Genomic DNA, 15,032 nt, shown 5'->3' with positions numbered 1-15,032 from the left:
GAGTAAGAGCGTGCGGCAGCGCAAAGGATGGCGGCGAAGGTGCGGCCCCACCTACCTCCTCTCCCCTCTGGATGCGTCGGCAGGAGCTGATGATGATCTTGTTCTCTTTCTCCACACTCACCACCTCCGTCACACAGTTGGGCGCACACGAATGGTTGATGTACCTGTCAATGGCAAGCACGGGCGGGATCAGTGGTGGTGGCAAGCGGCGGCTGCTACCACAGAGCGGCACCCTCGCACCTGGCGGGTCCTCCAGTGATGGTAGCGTCGATCACGTAGTCGTTGTCGATTCGGAACATGTACACGCCTCGGTTCTGCGCACGTGAGACAAGAGTGAGGACGTGCACGTGCTCAGACACCTTCTGTGGCAGTTGGCTGATTTCATGCTCAACATTTCTCCCATGGTTAAAATAAGGAAGGGGCTGTACCTGACTCTCGTAGAGTCTCTCCTTGCGGTCAGCCACTTCGCTCCTGATGATGGCGCCAATGTACTCGATGACCATGGTGCATTTCTCGATGTCCCGGGCGGCGTACAGCCCCAGGCCCTGCACGCAAACAAGCAGTGACTCGGTGCCCTGCCTCGGGCAGTTGACATCGGTGGCGGTGGGACTTACCTGGATGCGTGAGCGCGCCAGGTAGACATTAGTCTTCCAATCGGCCTTCATGCGGCGGTACTGCGCCAGCTTGGAGTGGCGCCCCTGGTGTGTGCCCGCCACGGTCTCGCCTGGCGACAGCGAGATCACGCCCGGGACCGCGCCCACGATGGAGCCCACAGAGCCCTGGCACCGAGGAGCCATGCTGGTCAACAGGTACGGCCTAACGGGAAAAGCACACGCGTCATTGTCAAGCGGAGGGAAGTGCGTGGGGGGGCGGATGCGCGGCGTGCTACCTCTTGGCCTGGCTGGCTTTGGGCTCTGAGCGCGCCGAGCCGGACGGGTTGAAGGCCAGCGGCCACTCCATCAGCGGGTTGCGGCCGTAACGAAAGGTGTAGCGTTCGCATGCCTCCACGCCTGGCAACTACGGACACACGCGCGCACACACACACTCAGTCACCATCGCGCCTCAGTCGTGTTGGCAGCTCACAAGCGTGCGACAGAACAAGCGGGTGCTGTTCCGAATATTTTACTTCCTAAGCTGGGCTCGCATGATGTCATTTGGAGCACAACGCTAGCACGCGCTAAAAGGCACCACGTACCGACTCGATGATCCTGCAGACGGCCGAAGCGCTGAGTCCAAAGAGGTCTTCTCCTTTCAAGAAGTCCGGGAAGAGTTTGAGCATTCCGCTGGAGCTTCTGAGCCGAGCCACCGGTTCCAGAATCTGGTCCCACACGCCTGCGGGGAGGGTGGGACGCATGTCAGCGTGAACAGCGCAGGACGGGCGGATCGACGTTACCTTTGGGCGTGGGCGCCGTTAGGACGAGGTCGTTGTAGCCGTTCTCCACCACTTTGACTTTGAAGAGCGGCCGCGCCTCCTGCTCCTCGATGAAGCACATGTACTTGCAGCGCCTAGAGGTCACATGTTTGTTTTCTTTGTTTGTTTGAAGCAAACGGAATTTTTACAAGCACCGTGCGCGCGTTACCTGTTGCTGTGTCGCATGCTCCAGTAGATGCGGTTGGCGTGGTAGCCAACGGGGAAGATGGCGGCACGGTCGTGGAAGGCGCTCATCTGGCGCGGCAGGAGCCTGCCCACGGCGCAGAAGAGAAGGCTTCCCACGCGGAAGCTGTGCCGCTGCTCGCCGCGCTGCACCATGGCCGCCACCTGCCGCGCCTCATCCCGCTGCACGTACACGCGGCGGAACACGGCGAAGCAGCGCAGCTCCGAGTCGTAGGGGTGGCGCGGCCATGCGCAGGGCTCGGGGGGCGGGCCTGACAACGTGGGCCGGTGTAGCTGGCACAGCATGGTCTTGTCCTGTACACACACAAGTGCGCGCCACAACACACATTTACCTGCATCGTCTCTTCTTCAGTTCTTTCTGAATGTTTTTTTTTGTTCCATGCGTGATGGGGAGAGACGTTCCTGCTTCAATGTTTTCCCTCCAAGCTTCTACTCTCTTTCTTACCTTGAAGAAGGTGCAGTGTGCCCTGATGGCGCAGGTGAAGTGGTAGGTGTTGGTGCAGCGCAGCCGGTTGCAGCCGCTGGTGGCGCCCGTCTGCTGGCAATGGGCGCATCGCAGCGTCAGACCCCGGCGCAGCGCCAACTCCACATTGATCAGAGCGCCCGCCTGAGTCTCGTACACCTCGCTGGACCACAAAGCGCAGTTCAGGTGCACCTGGGGGGGGGCAAAGTGCAACCGTGTCATCACGGCGCTGGCGCGTGACGAGCGTGATGGTACCGCACGGGGCACACTTACCCACAAATCCAAGTCCAGGTTGAGCAATCTGGCGGCTCCGTCGGTTTCTCCGTCGCCCTGCTGGTGACAAAAGCAACACCTGCGCTGGTCCGCGGGAAAGGGGTCGGGCCGAAGACACGCCCCCAGCTTCTTCAACAATACATCCGCTTCCTCCTCGGTCGGCACGGCGACAGCCTTGTCAGAAACGGGGCCCCTGCTGCGGAGGAGACGGCTTGAGGCCCGGTGCATCAAATGTCGCGTGCCATGATTCGAAAAGGTGCACGATGGGGTCGGACGGTTTTACTGTTACGCGGCATCTCGTCGTGTCTAAACCAGCATCGGACTTAGAGTGGGCATACCCCGGTGTCAAAATATGAACACGCACACCTTTCACGTAGGATTGTGAGGGGTGACGCGACGGCGCCGCTCACCTGGTCAGAGCCACGTTGACATTCCAGCGGCGCCAGCGCAAACTCTTCGTTCGCTTAGCGCGCTGACAGTCAGCCTCGGAGAAGGCGTGGGGGTGGGGCTTTAGTTTCACTTTCACCTGTCAAACGCGGACAGCAAAATGATATTGGAGGCAACGAAACAGCAGCGTTCATATTGTTTAAGAACATTAAGCAATTACCCAACGCACCATAGACATGGGGTTAGGTTTCAGGGTTAGCGTGGCCTGGTGAGCCGGCAGAGTGCCGTGCCAAAAACGTTTCCCACCTTGAGGCCGTCCAGGCGGGGTTTGGTCTCCATGGTGATGGCAGAAGCGGAAGGAAAGCGAGGGGGCGGGGAGGCGGCGGCAGTCCGGGAGGGGGTCAGTGGTGTGGCGGGGAGCGAGTGGACGGCGAAGGACGACATGTTGTTGGCGTAGCGGTGTTGAGGAAGGAGCGAGGCAGCGCACTGGGGGCACAACAATGTAGACATGATGTCATGGCTCGTCAGCCCATCGCAGCTCGCATTAGGGCGCCACACCCCGCCTCACCTCGGCGGCCTTTGGGCCGGACGAGTAGAGTGCCGAGCAGGTGGGGCTGCAGAACAGCAGACTGGATCCACCCTCCTGCAACAAACAACACGTGTGGCCAGTCATCCTTCGGTGGCCGCTGAGTTGCATTCAAGCACGTCGAGCTCGGACTTCATCAGAGGCAAACATTTGCTACTGTCTTGGCATCTCGCATCAAAACTGCTGTTTGGACAGCATCTTACCTGTTTGGCCTCTTGGATTTTGCGGACTCCGTTGCCCAGCAACACTTTGCAGAAGCCACACGACGGCGGGATGGAGACAGCGGGAGCGCCGCCCACGTTGTGTTGGATCGAGTCCAACCTGGCACCTGGACCAAAGGCTACTTGAGAGGTCATGTGATAACACACGCACGCATACAAAAGGAAGCATACAGACCAGTTGGTGGTGCTGTCCTCTGCTGCATGCTGCTTGCTGAGGCCTACAGAGGCAAACGTGCATGACTGAGTAAAAGCAGACGAGTGCATTTATGCGCTGGGAGCTGAACGGCACCTGAGGCAGCGGCACCGAGACTCCGGCCACCAGGGCGGGCGGGACGAGGGAAGCGCGACTCAGCTGGTAGTTGATGGGGGCGGGCAACCGCAGCAGCTTTGCCACCGCTGCCATAACTCTGAGAACATTCTGGAAAGACAGCCGCATGGTCAGAGGAAAGCAGCGAGCGTCAAAGGACGACTCAGGAAAGGGGCACACCTGCGAGGCGGTCGAGTTCAAGGTGATGGCGATGGGAACCAGATCTGCGTTGGAGCAGGAGGGAGGAGCCTGCTGACCGGCCTCCGTCTTGACTTCCCGCTTCAGCGCAGAGCCTGAAAAGAGCCAGTGGCACACATGAGTCCAAAGGAAACGGCTCGCGGGACGGGAAACCGTCGGTGACGCTCCGCAGGACCGACCTTTGCCCCAGGAGCAGGGCACGATGGGAATCGGTGGCGACGGGCAGGGGGACAGGGCCTCCGTCTTGACGAACGACAGGTCGGGATACCTACTGACCTCGCCGTCAACAGTGCTCTCTGGGGACGAGGACGGAACAAAGCCGTCCGGGCTGCCGCACGGAGACGAGTCATGGATGCTGATTGGACAAAAGAGGCAGAGTGAGTGAGGTGTCCGCGAGCGGGCCAGGCCGGCGGCGGCTGGTGTCACCGTAGCTCTTCTTGGTTGTTGTGGGGCGGCGTGGGCAGGGAAGCGGGCACATCAACGTCGGCAGTCCGGGCGGCCCGCCGGAGCGCTTCGCCCTTGGATTTGACTGGCGCAGAGGACGGGGCGAGGTCAGGCCCCACGGCACCACCGCCGCATTTTGGACCGTCGCAAGACGCGGTGCGCTCGCTGTCCTGTCTGCTCACTTCCTCCGCTGTGGCGAAGCCGTTGAGCAGCTTCTGCGGAGGGGGGGTGGGCGGCAGTGAGGCCGGAGGGGTGGGGGGGTTTCCCAGGATGTTCTGCAAATGTTACATATGGAAGAAGTGCATTTGGCTTTTCGCCCCAAATCACTTGTACAGAACAGAGGTAATGATTGCTATTTCTACTGACACAAAACAATCTTACACTATCATTAACTTGCAGCGTCAACTTCCACAGAAAACAACTTTGGGCTTTTTTTCTGCCTTTCCAGGAAACGTGAAAACAAGCACTCGGTCGAGGACTCTCGGCAAAAGGCCTCCTCAAGAAGAGGCGCGAGCTCTCTCGCTTACCCTCCTTTTCTCATGCGAGATTGTGCAAGCGAGTGAAGGTGACCTCAGAAGAAGGTTTGCAGGTACGGGCCAAGTTTCCCCTTTGTAGAAACAACTTGCTCAAACTGTCTGGACGATGGAAGTTGCAAAGCAAATTTGCGCAACAAATAAATCGTGTGACTTGCGTTATCATCTATTTTCTGTTCCAAACCGAGTCCAGGAAGTTGTTGGATTGCCGCCATTAGCCATTAGCACGAGAACTCGGGATCAATAGATAACGCTCTGTTTTTGCAAAACTGTGGAGTTTGGACAGCCAGCCCTCGAATCAAAAATTGGAGCCCCCCAGAATTTCCTCCTACCTTGCACGCCAGTTGCGCGTAGTAGTCGGCCACTCCGTCCAGGCAGGCATTGCCGAAGGAGCCGCTCAACCTGGAGACTCGGCCCAAAGAGGAGCTGCCGTACGGGGGGAAAGGGCTCAGGTCCAGAACCAGGACGGGTTCCATCAGGGGCAGCGCCGAGAGCTGAGGGCACCAAAAAGTAACATTTAAATCCGGCCACGCTTCTTCCAATTCCAAACAAGCGGCTGCAGAGCATCCCATGGTTCTGAATCCTCATCTTTGCCCGCATTGGCAATTGGACTTGAGTCATGCAAATGACAAATGAAGGTAGCCTGCTGCCAGCTGACCTGCGTGAGGTGCGTCACCGTCCGCTCCGAGGGAGAAGACGAGCAGTCGAGAGCGTCCTCGTCCTCTCGTCGCCTCCGTTTGCACTTGCTCAGATTTTTATCTTTGTCGGGCCGCGCAGCCGCTCGCTTGCAGAGCTTCTTGCTGGTCGACGAGTCCAGGACGTCTGAGATTAGAGCGTACGTCGACACGTTGTCGTGGAATGCGCCGCCGTCCTCATCCTCGGAGCGCAGGTTTTCGCCAGAGATGGTGAGTGGGCCGTGGGTGCCGGGCGATGGCGTCTGATGGGGCGAGGCTTTTTCTCTCAGCAGGTGGCGGAGGAGCTCCTTCCCGGGGTCGTGAAGAGGGGAGGCGCACTGCGACTGGACCGGATCACCCCGCTCCTCGCGCTCCTCCTGCGGGGAAACACAGGAAAGATAAAGGTGGCCATCCAGTCTGAACTGGCTGAGTTGTTCTAAAAGACACGGCTGGGGGACACGTAAGATTGAGTCAGGTGACATGACGCACCTTGACCTCCACGCGGCTCCCGCGCAGGAGGCCTTTCGGACGGTCTGCGCCCGTGAGAGCGCCTCTCTCCCGGGCCGTCGAGCACACAGACAGCTGCCTCTCCAGCTCCAAGGACGGCGCCAAAGCCGACGGGGGAAAGTTGGAGTCGGTTGGCTCGGCGCCGCCCCGTGTGGGGGTGGAACAGGACGTGTCGGCCGAGTCTGCGATGTTGTCAGAGTGAGTGTACAGCGGCGTCCCGGCACCACTGTCCCGGTTGACGCTGCTCCTCTTTTTCCTTTTGGGGCCGTCATCGGGCAGTATGTCAGCGTAGAGCTGAGAGAGGGAGGACGAGGAGAAGGGGGCGCAGAGGGCTGTTGATGGCGAGGAGAAGGCCGAGTCGGGGCTGAACGGATGATGGCCTTGAGCGGCTTGACTGGGCGGCGTCGGAGGGGTGCCCAACGGGCGGACCTGAGCTGGACTTCCGGCGGGCCTTGCTTTAGTCTGCGCCACCTCCAAGGGCAAGACCCTCGCGACTCGCTCCGGGGAGATGCCGGCCCCATGCGGGTGCAGTCCTCCGGTAAAGCCCTGCTGGGGCGCAGGGAACGGTACTGCCGCCTGGGCCCCCGGCGCAGGTGGTCGGGCGCCAGGGGGAGACTGGAGGAAGTCCTGGGGCAGCTCCGAACTGAAGAAGGCTATCTGGGAGAGAGCGTCTTCGGCGGGGGCTGGGCCAAGGGACCCGGTGGCGACTGCCGGCCCTGCGGGACACAGCCGTGCTCCGCCTTGCTGGTCCCCATCCAGCCTGTGCTGCTGCAACAGCCGATGGCGCTCCACCTGAGACAGAAGGTTCCATGAAGGACCAAACAAACGCGGCACAGTCTTACTCCTGACAGCTTACTGCGTGTGATAAAATGATGCCGAGGCATACAAGTAGAAGGAACTTTGGGCTGGATGCAGGTGGCAAAGTTCAATTGGTCTTTTCATTTCGTGAATACCGGGGGGACTCAAACAGGCTAGGGCTGTGTGTGGTTTTTTTTTTTTTTTACCTAAGTCAAAATTTTTTTTTGTTGCATCCAGAAAAGAACTTTTATGTTTGCTGTAGCTGTTCACCATTTTAGAGGTGCAAGAGTTTTGCTTTGTTTTGTCACTTTTCAGGAGAGCCCCAAAAGGTTCAACCAACAAAATTGCATAAACGAAGAGAGCAAGCCATTCCCCAACAGTTTTGCGTGTGCGTGTGCGTGCGTCTCACCCCTTGCATGAGTTGCACTCTGTGTCGCTCTTGCTGCTCTCTCAGTCTTTCCCTCCTTTCCCTTTCCTGGAAACCCTCACTGAAGGGGTTGTTGTCATCAAATTTGACCTACAGGAGCAGAAGGAACAGGAAATCTGACTGAATGTCTGCAACCTGCTCACGTTTCGTGCCCTCCCCTACTTGTCACGTCACACAACAAGCACCGATCTCTTCCGGAATCCATGCCGTGCAATTGAGTAGCCAAAACAAGCAAGTCAAGTCCAGGAAGCCACAGAGCAGAGAAACAGATCGCGTGTCTATGAAGATTGCTGTTTGGATGTGTTGCTGGTTGGTGAAAAACTGGGGGTGGACTGTCATTTGATTGCCAGTCTGTTTACCTGAGGCGTCGGGACCGATAAGTCACCGGAGGCAAAACCGGACGCCGGAACCGGGAGCCCAGGAACCGTGGCCGGAGCTTGAGGGACCGTCGGGAGGGCGGGCGGCATCAGGGGCGCCGACCAAGTGGGGGGGACCTTCTGAACGCCGCTCGGTAAAGGTGCCGCATTTTGGGGCAGCACGGCAGGGGGTGACGTTGGGGGCGCCCTCTGCTGCCGCTGGCTGGTCCTGTAGTCCTCAATGAGCACCGTGTGATCTTTCTGCTGCTTCCGGATCTGAAGCGCAACAGACACCATTTGAGAAGGTCGCCGACCAGTGATTAGGGTTACGGTTGAAAAAGAGCGCTGACCTCTTCCAGCTGCTTCTGGACGGCGGCCTGCTGCTCGACAACGTAGCGTAGCTGGGCGGCGTCGTCCTCGGTCGGCTCGCGACCCGCTTTCTTGGCCGTCCTTTGTTTGGCCGACAGCGCCTTCTTGGTCTTGCGGTGGGCGGCGAGCTGCTCCTCCAGGAGGCGCTGTTGCATCTGCAGGAGCCGCTGCGTCTCCCCCAACCACTCTTCATACCGACGCCTCTGAGAGTCATCTGTGGGGCGCGTGGCGTCACGAACCAGCAAAGCGGCATCGCAACAATTTGACACGGGGAGGAACTCACTGACGAAGCCGGGTCCAAAGCTGGGTGGGTTGGGCCGCGCCAGCTGAGCGTTCAAGTTGGCGCCCTGACGGGAGACAAGACACTTCCGGGTTCAGGATTTGGCAAACTTTGGAGATTTTGGTGTGTCTACTGGTGGCAAATGCGCACATCCCACCCGACATTATTTTATGTGGCCCGCTAAAGCTAATCATGTGTGTCTCATCCGTTTCTTGCTAAAATCCCCATGTGTGTTTGTGTGTGTGTGTGTGTGGGGGGGGGGGGGGTCACCTGGGCCACTGGAGCAGGGGGCTGACTTGTGGCCTCAGGAGTGGCGGCAGCTGGAGCCTGATGAAACCTAGAAGGCGACAGTAGCAGCAAACAGTCATGTGAGAGAGTCATCGGTGAGCCGTCAGGGTCAAAGGTCCCCGTTGACAGAGTCGCGTGACAGACTCCTCATACCTGTTGATGACCATGTTGTTGAGGCCCAGGCTGCCTTGGCTCATGACCTTGTTGATGCCTTTCAGAGCCACCATCTTGGCCTTCATGATGGGGTCCGTAACGGAGTCAAAGTCCGCTGCACACACAGATGTTCATGGCAACACGACAGCAAACACGTGCATAGGCCACGGGTCGGTCGTCGGCTCACCCAGATCCGGGATTACGGGCTCCGGGGTAGACTTGTGCCTGATTAGGGCCTGCATTTGTTTCTGCTGCTGCTGCTCCTGGCGCTCCTGGTCCAGGAGGTCCTGCAGTAGGAGAGGCTGCTCCTCCAGGAGGAGAGGCTTGCCATTGCTCTGACTCAGGTCCTGGCCCAGAGGAGACACTTCCTCTCTGGAGCACGGTGGCTGAAGGGGCTGAGCTTGAGGGCTGATGAGCGGGCAAGGCTGGGAGAGTTGGAGGGACAGCGAGTGAGGCCCGGAGCCAAGAGGCAGCCCCAGAGGAGCTTGAGGAGCGCTAGTTTGCCGAGAGGGCGGCGGGTGAGGAGCCAGGTAAGCCGATGAAGGTCCCGCCACGCTCTGCCGGAAGCCGGACTGCGGACCTGGAGAAGCACAAAGATGGGGATCACAGCTGTGTTCCGCTCCCAAGCTGAGACAAGTCACATCCTGATTCGGGATTCACCTGGAGCCAGCGGCGGGGTCAGGGCACAAGGTGGAGCCTTTACATTGGCCTGCAAAAGCCCAGAACCACAAACGGACTGCCCCAACTTGCCCTGAGGGGAAATAATGACACTTTTTTATACATCACACCCACAACATGGCAATGTCTAGTGCCGTCTTAATAGTGCCAAGGAAATATGTTTGTGTGCATTCAAGGGATTCATGAACTGTTATTGCCTACCTCAGCCCCAGAAGCCGCCGCAGCTAGTCCAAAGGCTCCATCCGGTCCAGGAATCTTTTGAGGATGCGGAGGCGGAGGAAGAGGAGCAGACCGGTTTGGAGGATCTGCCTGGACACCCTCTTCATTTTCTTCTTTGACCGGAACCGCAGAGTCGACAAGGCTGTCCTTTTGGGGTGCCACCTTCTTCAGCTCGCCTACAGAGTCCCCCAGGTCGAGCTCTTCATTGAACATGTCTTTCTTGTCCTCCAGGTTGAGCTCGGGGTCAGCGTAAGCGATCAGGTCAAACTTCCCCGACAGCAGGAAGTCATCGAGGTGGAGGTCGTTCGGACCCAGGTCCAAGTCTTCTTTGCCTGAAGTGGACAAGCGCTCGACTTCAGTTGAGGCCCAATAAGGCAAATCTTGGACGTTTAGTCTACATCGGCGTTCTCAAACAAATCCTCACAAAAATAAATTCAGCAACAATAACTGGCTTGAGACAGCGATTCTTACCATCTTCGGGATCCAGGTTGAGACTCAGGTCAACTAGGTCTTTCACTTCCACGTCTTCCAGATCTTTGACAGCCGACTCCACGCCTTCCAAGTGCTCCTCGATGCCCTCGGCCCCCTGGAGTGCCACGTCATGGCCCTGAGCCAGGGCTGGCGCTGCCGAGTGGACCAGGTTCCGCTGATCCTGCTGGTTCAGTTGCACCATCAGGAGCACAGGCTGGCCGGCCGCAGTCTCCCCCAGGCGTGTGCCGGGCGGGGCCTCCTCGGCCGCGGGGGAGAAGGGCATTCTCAGCCGGTTCTCTGGAGCGCGATGGCGAAGCTCGATGTAGGGCTGCCCCAAGAAGCTGTGCTGCTGCACGGGGAGAGCGCAGGGGACGGGAAAGGCCTGGGGGGCGGCTGCTCTTGCACAAAACACTTCCATTAGCGGCGCACGCACCATGAGCCAAAAGCGTCAAGCACTCGTCTCACCTGACAAGGCGTGAGGGTGCGGGCCAGCGGCGGTCAGCGGACGGATGACAATCAGCTCACTGGGAAGCGGCTTCCTCAATTGGGCGGGGGCGACGGCAGGAGCTCCTCCTCCGGCGTCGCTACGCGGGAAAGAGTCTTGCGGGAAAAACCTGAAGAAGGCAAACGCGCTCATCATGCTGACACGCACGCATTTGACAAAGAGCCCCCCCCCCCCCCCGCTCCTCTCACCTCAAGGGCATTCCTCTCTGCAGGGGAAACGGAGCCATGTTGGCGGAGATCAGACCTCGCAGCTGTTCTCCCGGTAAATGCGGCGTGCCGGGGTAAGGCGGCGGAGGCCGTCCCAAGGCGTCTCTCGGTGGGGCGTCGGCAATGGGCCAGCGTTGGGGTGTCGGCACACCGGAAGCAGGTATGGCTGGTGAGGGTCCGGCCTCCCGTAGACCTTTCTCCTGCCGCAGGGCGCTCTTCTGTTGCTGCTGCCTCAGGATGAGCTGACGCAGCCTCTGACGCTGCACGAGCGCAGATGTTTCGGCATCCTGATCAGACATCTCGCTGAAGTAGTCGCCACGTATTTGCACGCACACACTTTGTCCTCACCGATAGGGTGACTACGCTCGTTCTACTTAAGCACGAGAATGACATTATTGTGCCGTGAGAACACAAGTAGTAGGGATGTATGCTGACTAGGAAGGAGAAGTGGTTACTGAAGCTCCATATCAAGGAGTTGCTCAAATGGTAGCAATCCACTCCCATCCATGTGCTAGAACACGCTTTGTTCTGGTACTAGTAGGTCAACCGGTTCACAACCGCATGCTACGAGTACCACTGGAAAAATTCAATATTCAGCACTTGAGTGACGGCCAGCACATTTTTGCCTCACTAGCAACATGCAAATGTCCTACCAGGGAAAGGTCATGCAAGCAGTGCAAGCCAATGGTTGAAAAGGCATTATTGACAAGGCTAGTGCACGCAGGCCAAGGATGACATGCGGAAAGGAGAGCAGTCGCACCTGTCTCAGCTTCTCCTCTGAGTCGCCGAGCTGCGGGAGCAAGGCCATTGGTCCTCCCAACGAAGTCTCGTCGCCGGTTGTCGTCTCGTCGGTCGGCGAGGCTCCGGAGCGCACGTGAGCTGCCGCCGTCCTGTGCTCGGACGTCTCGGGGCACTCCAGGGCCAGGCTCCTCCCGGACGTCCCAACAAAGGAGTCCCGCTGCTGCGACTGACAACGACAACCACCACTTTCTCATTTCAACGTCGTGTCACGTCACCCATCCAAACTACGGCCGTAGAGGCCCAGGCTAAAATTGGCGTGTTTTATGAAAAAATTCCCCCTAGGTCAGGCCAATTTGTCAACCAACGCGTCATGCAAAAAGTTGTGGTTGACAGGTGGCACGCAGGAGCGAGCGACACACAACTCAACACGACCCGCCGCAGGGGCCGTTACCTGCTTGCGGGTCGCCGTCTCCCCACCGAGCGGAGATCTCATGAGTTGAGGAGCCGAGGTCTCCGCTAGGGTCTGCCCGAGGGCTTCTAGGGGCTTCTGAAGGTCGGGGGAGGAGGGTCGCTGGGCATAATGGTCCGGCGAGGGGCGCGGCGTCCCAGGAGCTTTGGCGTAGGGGTCGGAGGACACGGTGCCACCCGGCGATCGAGTGAAGTGCACGGGAAGGGGGGGATGGGGTTCCGACACGTGGTGGGAAGGTGAGGCGCTCGCCATCTTCAAGTGGTCGGGGCGTAGCGCAGGCGGCGTGTTTGTGAGATATGAGCTCGACGGGTTGGTGTAGGCCTCAGGCAAAGACGACTGCTGGACCAAGGACTGGGCCATTGGGAGGTTGCAGTCCAACCTGGGGGTGCCTGGCGCTGGGGCGTATGGGCCGCGCCGAGGGGAGCCCATCCCCGAATGAAAGGCGGGGTCCTGAGACTGCGGGAGGCCGAGGTCTGCCGGTCTAGATGGTTCCCTCCTGGCTCCCGGCGCCGTGACACAAAAAGAGTCCTGCTGCAGCTGGTTTTGGGGGGCCATGGGGGCTTTAAAGGTGCCCCCTTGGACCAGAGACCTGTGGTACACCTGCGAGGCCGAGGGGGGGCTCTTCATAGCTGCTTTGCTGTGCTGCGGACCTGAATAGGAAAATGAGAAAAAGGAAAAACGAGGAGAGTTTCAGAGGTAGAAGATGATGGGGGGCACTACTGCCAGGCGTGGGGGGGCGGGGGCTTACCAGACTGGAGTGCAAGTGCACGGGAAGCATCGGAGGCTTTGAAATCGGGTGATGGCGCTGGAGACCCTGAGGTGTCGCGAGCAGGGGAAATGCTGAGGGGGGGGCAGTGCTGAACGGAGGTGGGCCGAGGGGTCCCCACCGGCTTGCTGTAAGGGTCCCAGGGAGAGGCCGGACGGGACGATGGAGGGGAGAACATCTGAGGGGAGTTGGGAAGCTGCTGGAGGGGGGAGGAGGAGGAGTGAGGGGAGCGGGGGGAGTGCGGAAGTGACGAGCATCCGGAAGGCGGTGGCGCTTGCGGTCTGAGAAAGACGTCATCAGCCAGCGACGAGCCTTGGAGGAGGTGGTGACGTGGACGTGCGTCCGGCGAGGTGTCCGGCCGCTGATTGGCCAAGAGCTGGCGCTGCTGTTGCAGCAGCTGCTGCTGCTCGCTCTTTACCTGCTCCAGCTTTTGACTGGCTTCTATCTTGGCCATTTGTTTGCTCTTCTGCCGCATTTGCTGAGGACAAGACAGAGTGGCATTGCGCACGTCAGGCCAGAGACACCCCTGTTTCCGTTCTCGCGCTCAAGACCCCAAGCTACTTGAGTGTGCGCACGCATGCAAGAACACGACATCACTCAGGCAGGACGTGGAGCCCCAGACAATCCCGGCAGGTGGTCCTGCTCTCCGGTGGAGAAGCCCTCCCATCCCCACGACCCAAAATTTGACAGGAGCCGCGTGGCGGACACGGAGGGCTCACAGCTTCACCTCAATGCGTCTGGGCGGGATTGCGAGAACTGAAGACGCTCTCAGCGAGAAACACGCCTGCAGCCATGAGACTGAAATCCTCAGGCGGCGGCTCGGGAAGTCAACCCCGTGATTACCGCAGAGCCGCCGTGGCGGTCAGTCATGCGGATGATGACGAGGGGGACGCTTGGCCACCAGAGCGGGCGAGCCAAGCGGCTCCGCGGTCATTGACGACGCCGGAAGAGGATTTCAGGGGGTCACGGATGCAGGACGGCAGGAAGGGTTCACCTGGAGAGCTTACCAGAGCCTCTTTGCCACCTCCTGCTACAGATGCCTGGAAGGGACAATCTTTATCTGTATTTTCCTGCCTCTTCTTACCGGCTCTCCATCTGTCTTTTACCTCTCCCTTTTCAATGACACATCAGAGACATTAGTAGAGGAGGCGGGAGCGACGCTCGGCACCGTTCACACAAGCGTCAGCAGCAGTAACATCATCATCATCATTATCGTCGTCGTCGTCACCGCGGTTACCATGACAACAACTGCACCCCCACCCCCCATGCTGACGAGCATGCGGCCCCCACTCACCTGTCTCAACCTCCACTCTTGCTCCTGCTCTGACTCTCTGGGCCTGAACGGATCCCTGAGAGCTGAGTCGGCGGCGTCCGGGCAGCCGGTGTCATAGGGCCCCTGGGGCGGCGGTGGACATGGATGCGCACGCTTCGGAGGCTCGCCGCACATGTGGACCTTGTGGATGCGTTGAGCCGCCCGGTTGTCCCGCGCCCGTTGCTTTGAGAAACCGCACGACATCGTCAAGACTAAGCGCCGGCGCGGCGACCTGGACGACGAGGCACTCACCACATACGGCGCTCTGTCCTGCGAGCTAGCCTTCCTCCACAGCTTGGCGATCTGCTTGACTCTCGTTGACCACTCTGACAGAGACGTGCAAAGAAGAGTGCTAAGCCCGACGCCAGCTCTTAGCGCGAGTATCCTACATAAGTGTGCGTCAATTGCAATCACAGCAATTCACTCAATTTCAACCACAATCCTTTGAATTTCATTTGATCACCGCAACTTCGCCAAGCATGCGTGAGCGTGCTTACCAGGGTAGTGCTCCCTCAGCTGGGGGAAGTTGGTGTTGCAATAGAGCACGGGCGCGACAGTGGCCTGCTCCCCGAGAGCCTCCTCCTTCTCCCACTTCATCATACTCCTCTGAGCCGTCGACATGGCGTCGTGCTCGCCCTCTGCCGCCGCCTGATTAGTCTGCGGCGGGCAAGGGGTGCCGCCGCAGACCGGACCCCCCGGCACGGTGTCCGACTTGTCCGGGTTGGCAGCGTGGCCCGCCAGGCCGTTCGGCAGAGCCAGACGAGGAAATGCGCCGGAGCCTGCTGA

The 15,032-nt window shown here is 59.3% G+C and overlaps 1 protein-coding gene across 10 annotated transcripts in view; it reads right to left on the bottom strand.

Moving 5' to 3' along the window:
• Positions 1-15,032, bottom strand: part of LOC125985779 (histone-lysine N-methyltransferase 2C) — a 31,625-nt gene that overhangs the window by 570 nt on the left and 16,023 nt on the right. For 4 of the 10 annotated variants that reach the window (XM_049748870.2, XM_049748869.2, XM_049748872.2 and 1 more), the window contains 41 exons: positions 14,744-15,028; positions 14,499-14,572; positions 14,229-14,429; positions 13,942-14,046; positions 12,917-13,412; positions 12,151-12,818; positions 11,719-11,925; positions 10,941-11,245; positions 10,713-10,861; positions 10,248-10,640; positions 9,759-10,108; positions 9,540-9,630; positions 9,067-9,459; positions 8,880-8,994; positions 8,709-8,775; positions 8,442-8,505; positions 8,140-8,372; positions 7,793-8,065; positions 7,416-7,523; positions 6,191-7,000; positions 5,686-6,078; positions 5,360-5,521; positions 4,477-4,769; positions 4,230-4,405; positions 4,033-4,145; positions 3,835-3,963; positions 3,721-3,763; positions 3,528-3,652; positions 3,307-3,381; positions 3,045-3,224; positions 2,762-2,877; positions 2,352-2,547; positions 2,061-2,270; positions 1,581-1,909; positions 1,394-1,506; positions 1,196-1,332; positions 890-1,017; positions 615-816; positions 429-545; positions 241-314; positions 56-164 (listed from right to left, as the gene is read on the bottom strand). In XM_049748870.2, coding sequence (XP_049604827.1) covers positions 56-164; positions 241-314; positions 429-545; positions 615-816; positions 890-1,017; positions 1,196-1,332; positions 1,394-1,506; positions 1,581-1,909; positions 2,061-2,270; positions 2,352-2,547; positions 2,762-2,877; positions 3,045-3,224; positions 3,307-3,381; positions 3,528-3,652; positions 3,721-3,763; positions 3,835-3,963; positions 4,033-4,145; positions 4,230-4,405; positions 4,477-4,769; positions 5,360-5,521; positions 5,686-6,078; positions 6,191-7,000; positions 7,416-7,523; positions 7,793-8,065; positions 8,140-8,372; positions 8,442-8,505; positions 8,709-8,775; positions 8,880-8,994; positions 9,067-9,459; positions 9,540-9,630; positions 9,759-10,108; positions 10,248-10,640; positions 10,713-10,861; positions 10,941-11,245; positions 11,719-11,925; positions 12,151-12,818; positions 12,917-13,412; positions 13,942-14,046; positions 14,229-14,429; positions 14,499-14,572; positions 14,744-15,028 — 8,807 coding nt within the window. The remainder of the gene's footprint in view (positions 1-55; positions 165-240; positions 315-428; positions 546-614; positions 817-889; positions 1,018-1,195; positions 1,333-1,393; positions 1,507-1,580; positions 1,910-2,060; positions 2,271-2,351; positions 2,548-2,761; positions 2,878-3,044; positions 3,225-3,306; positions 3,382-3,527; positions 3,653-3,720; positions 3,764-3,834; positions 3,964-4,032; positions 4,146-4,229; positions 4,406-4,476; positions 4,770-5,359; positions 5,522-5,685; positions 6,079-6,190; positions 7,001-7,415; positions 7,524-7,792; positions 8,066-8,139; positions 8,373-8,441; positions 8,506-8,708; positions 8,776-8,879; positions 8,995-9,066; positions 9,460-9,539; positions 9,631-9,758; positions 10,109-10,247; positions 10,641-10,712; positions 10,862-10,940; positions 11,246-11,718; positions 11,926-12,150; positions 12,819-12,916; positions 13,413-13,941; positions 14,047-14,228; positions 14,430-14,498; positions 14,573-14,743; positions 15,029-15,032) is intronic. The other 6 variants (XM_049748873.2, XM_049748874.2, XM_049748871.2 and 3 more) reach the window with 6 other exon arrangements.

This window comes from Syngnathus scovelli, chromosome 18 (genome assembly GCF_024217435.2).
Source record: "Syngnathus scovelli strain Florida chromosome 18, RoL_Ssco_1.2, whole genome shotgun sequence".
Taxonomy (NCBI): Eukaryota; Metazoa; Chordata; class Actinopteri; order Syngnathiformes; family Syngnathidae; genus Syngnathus; species Syngnathus scovelli.
Note: the sequence above shows the minus strand (reverse complement) of the source record. Positions and strands in the feature narration are given on the sequence as shown.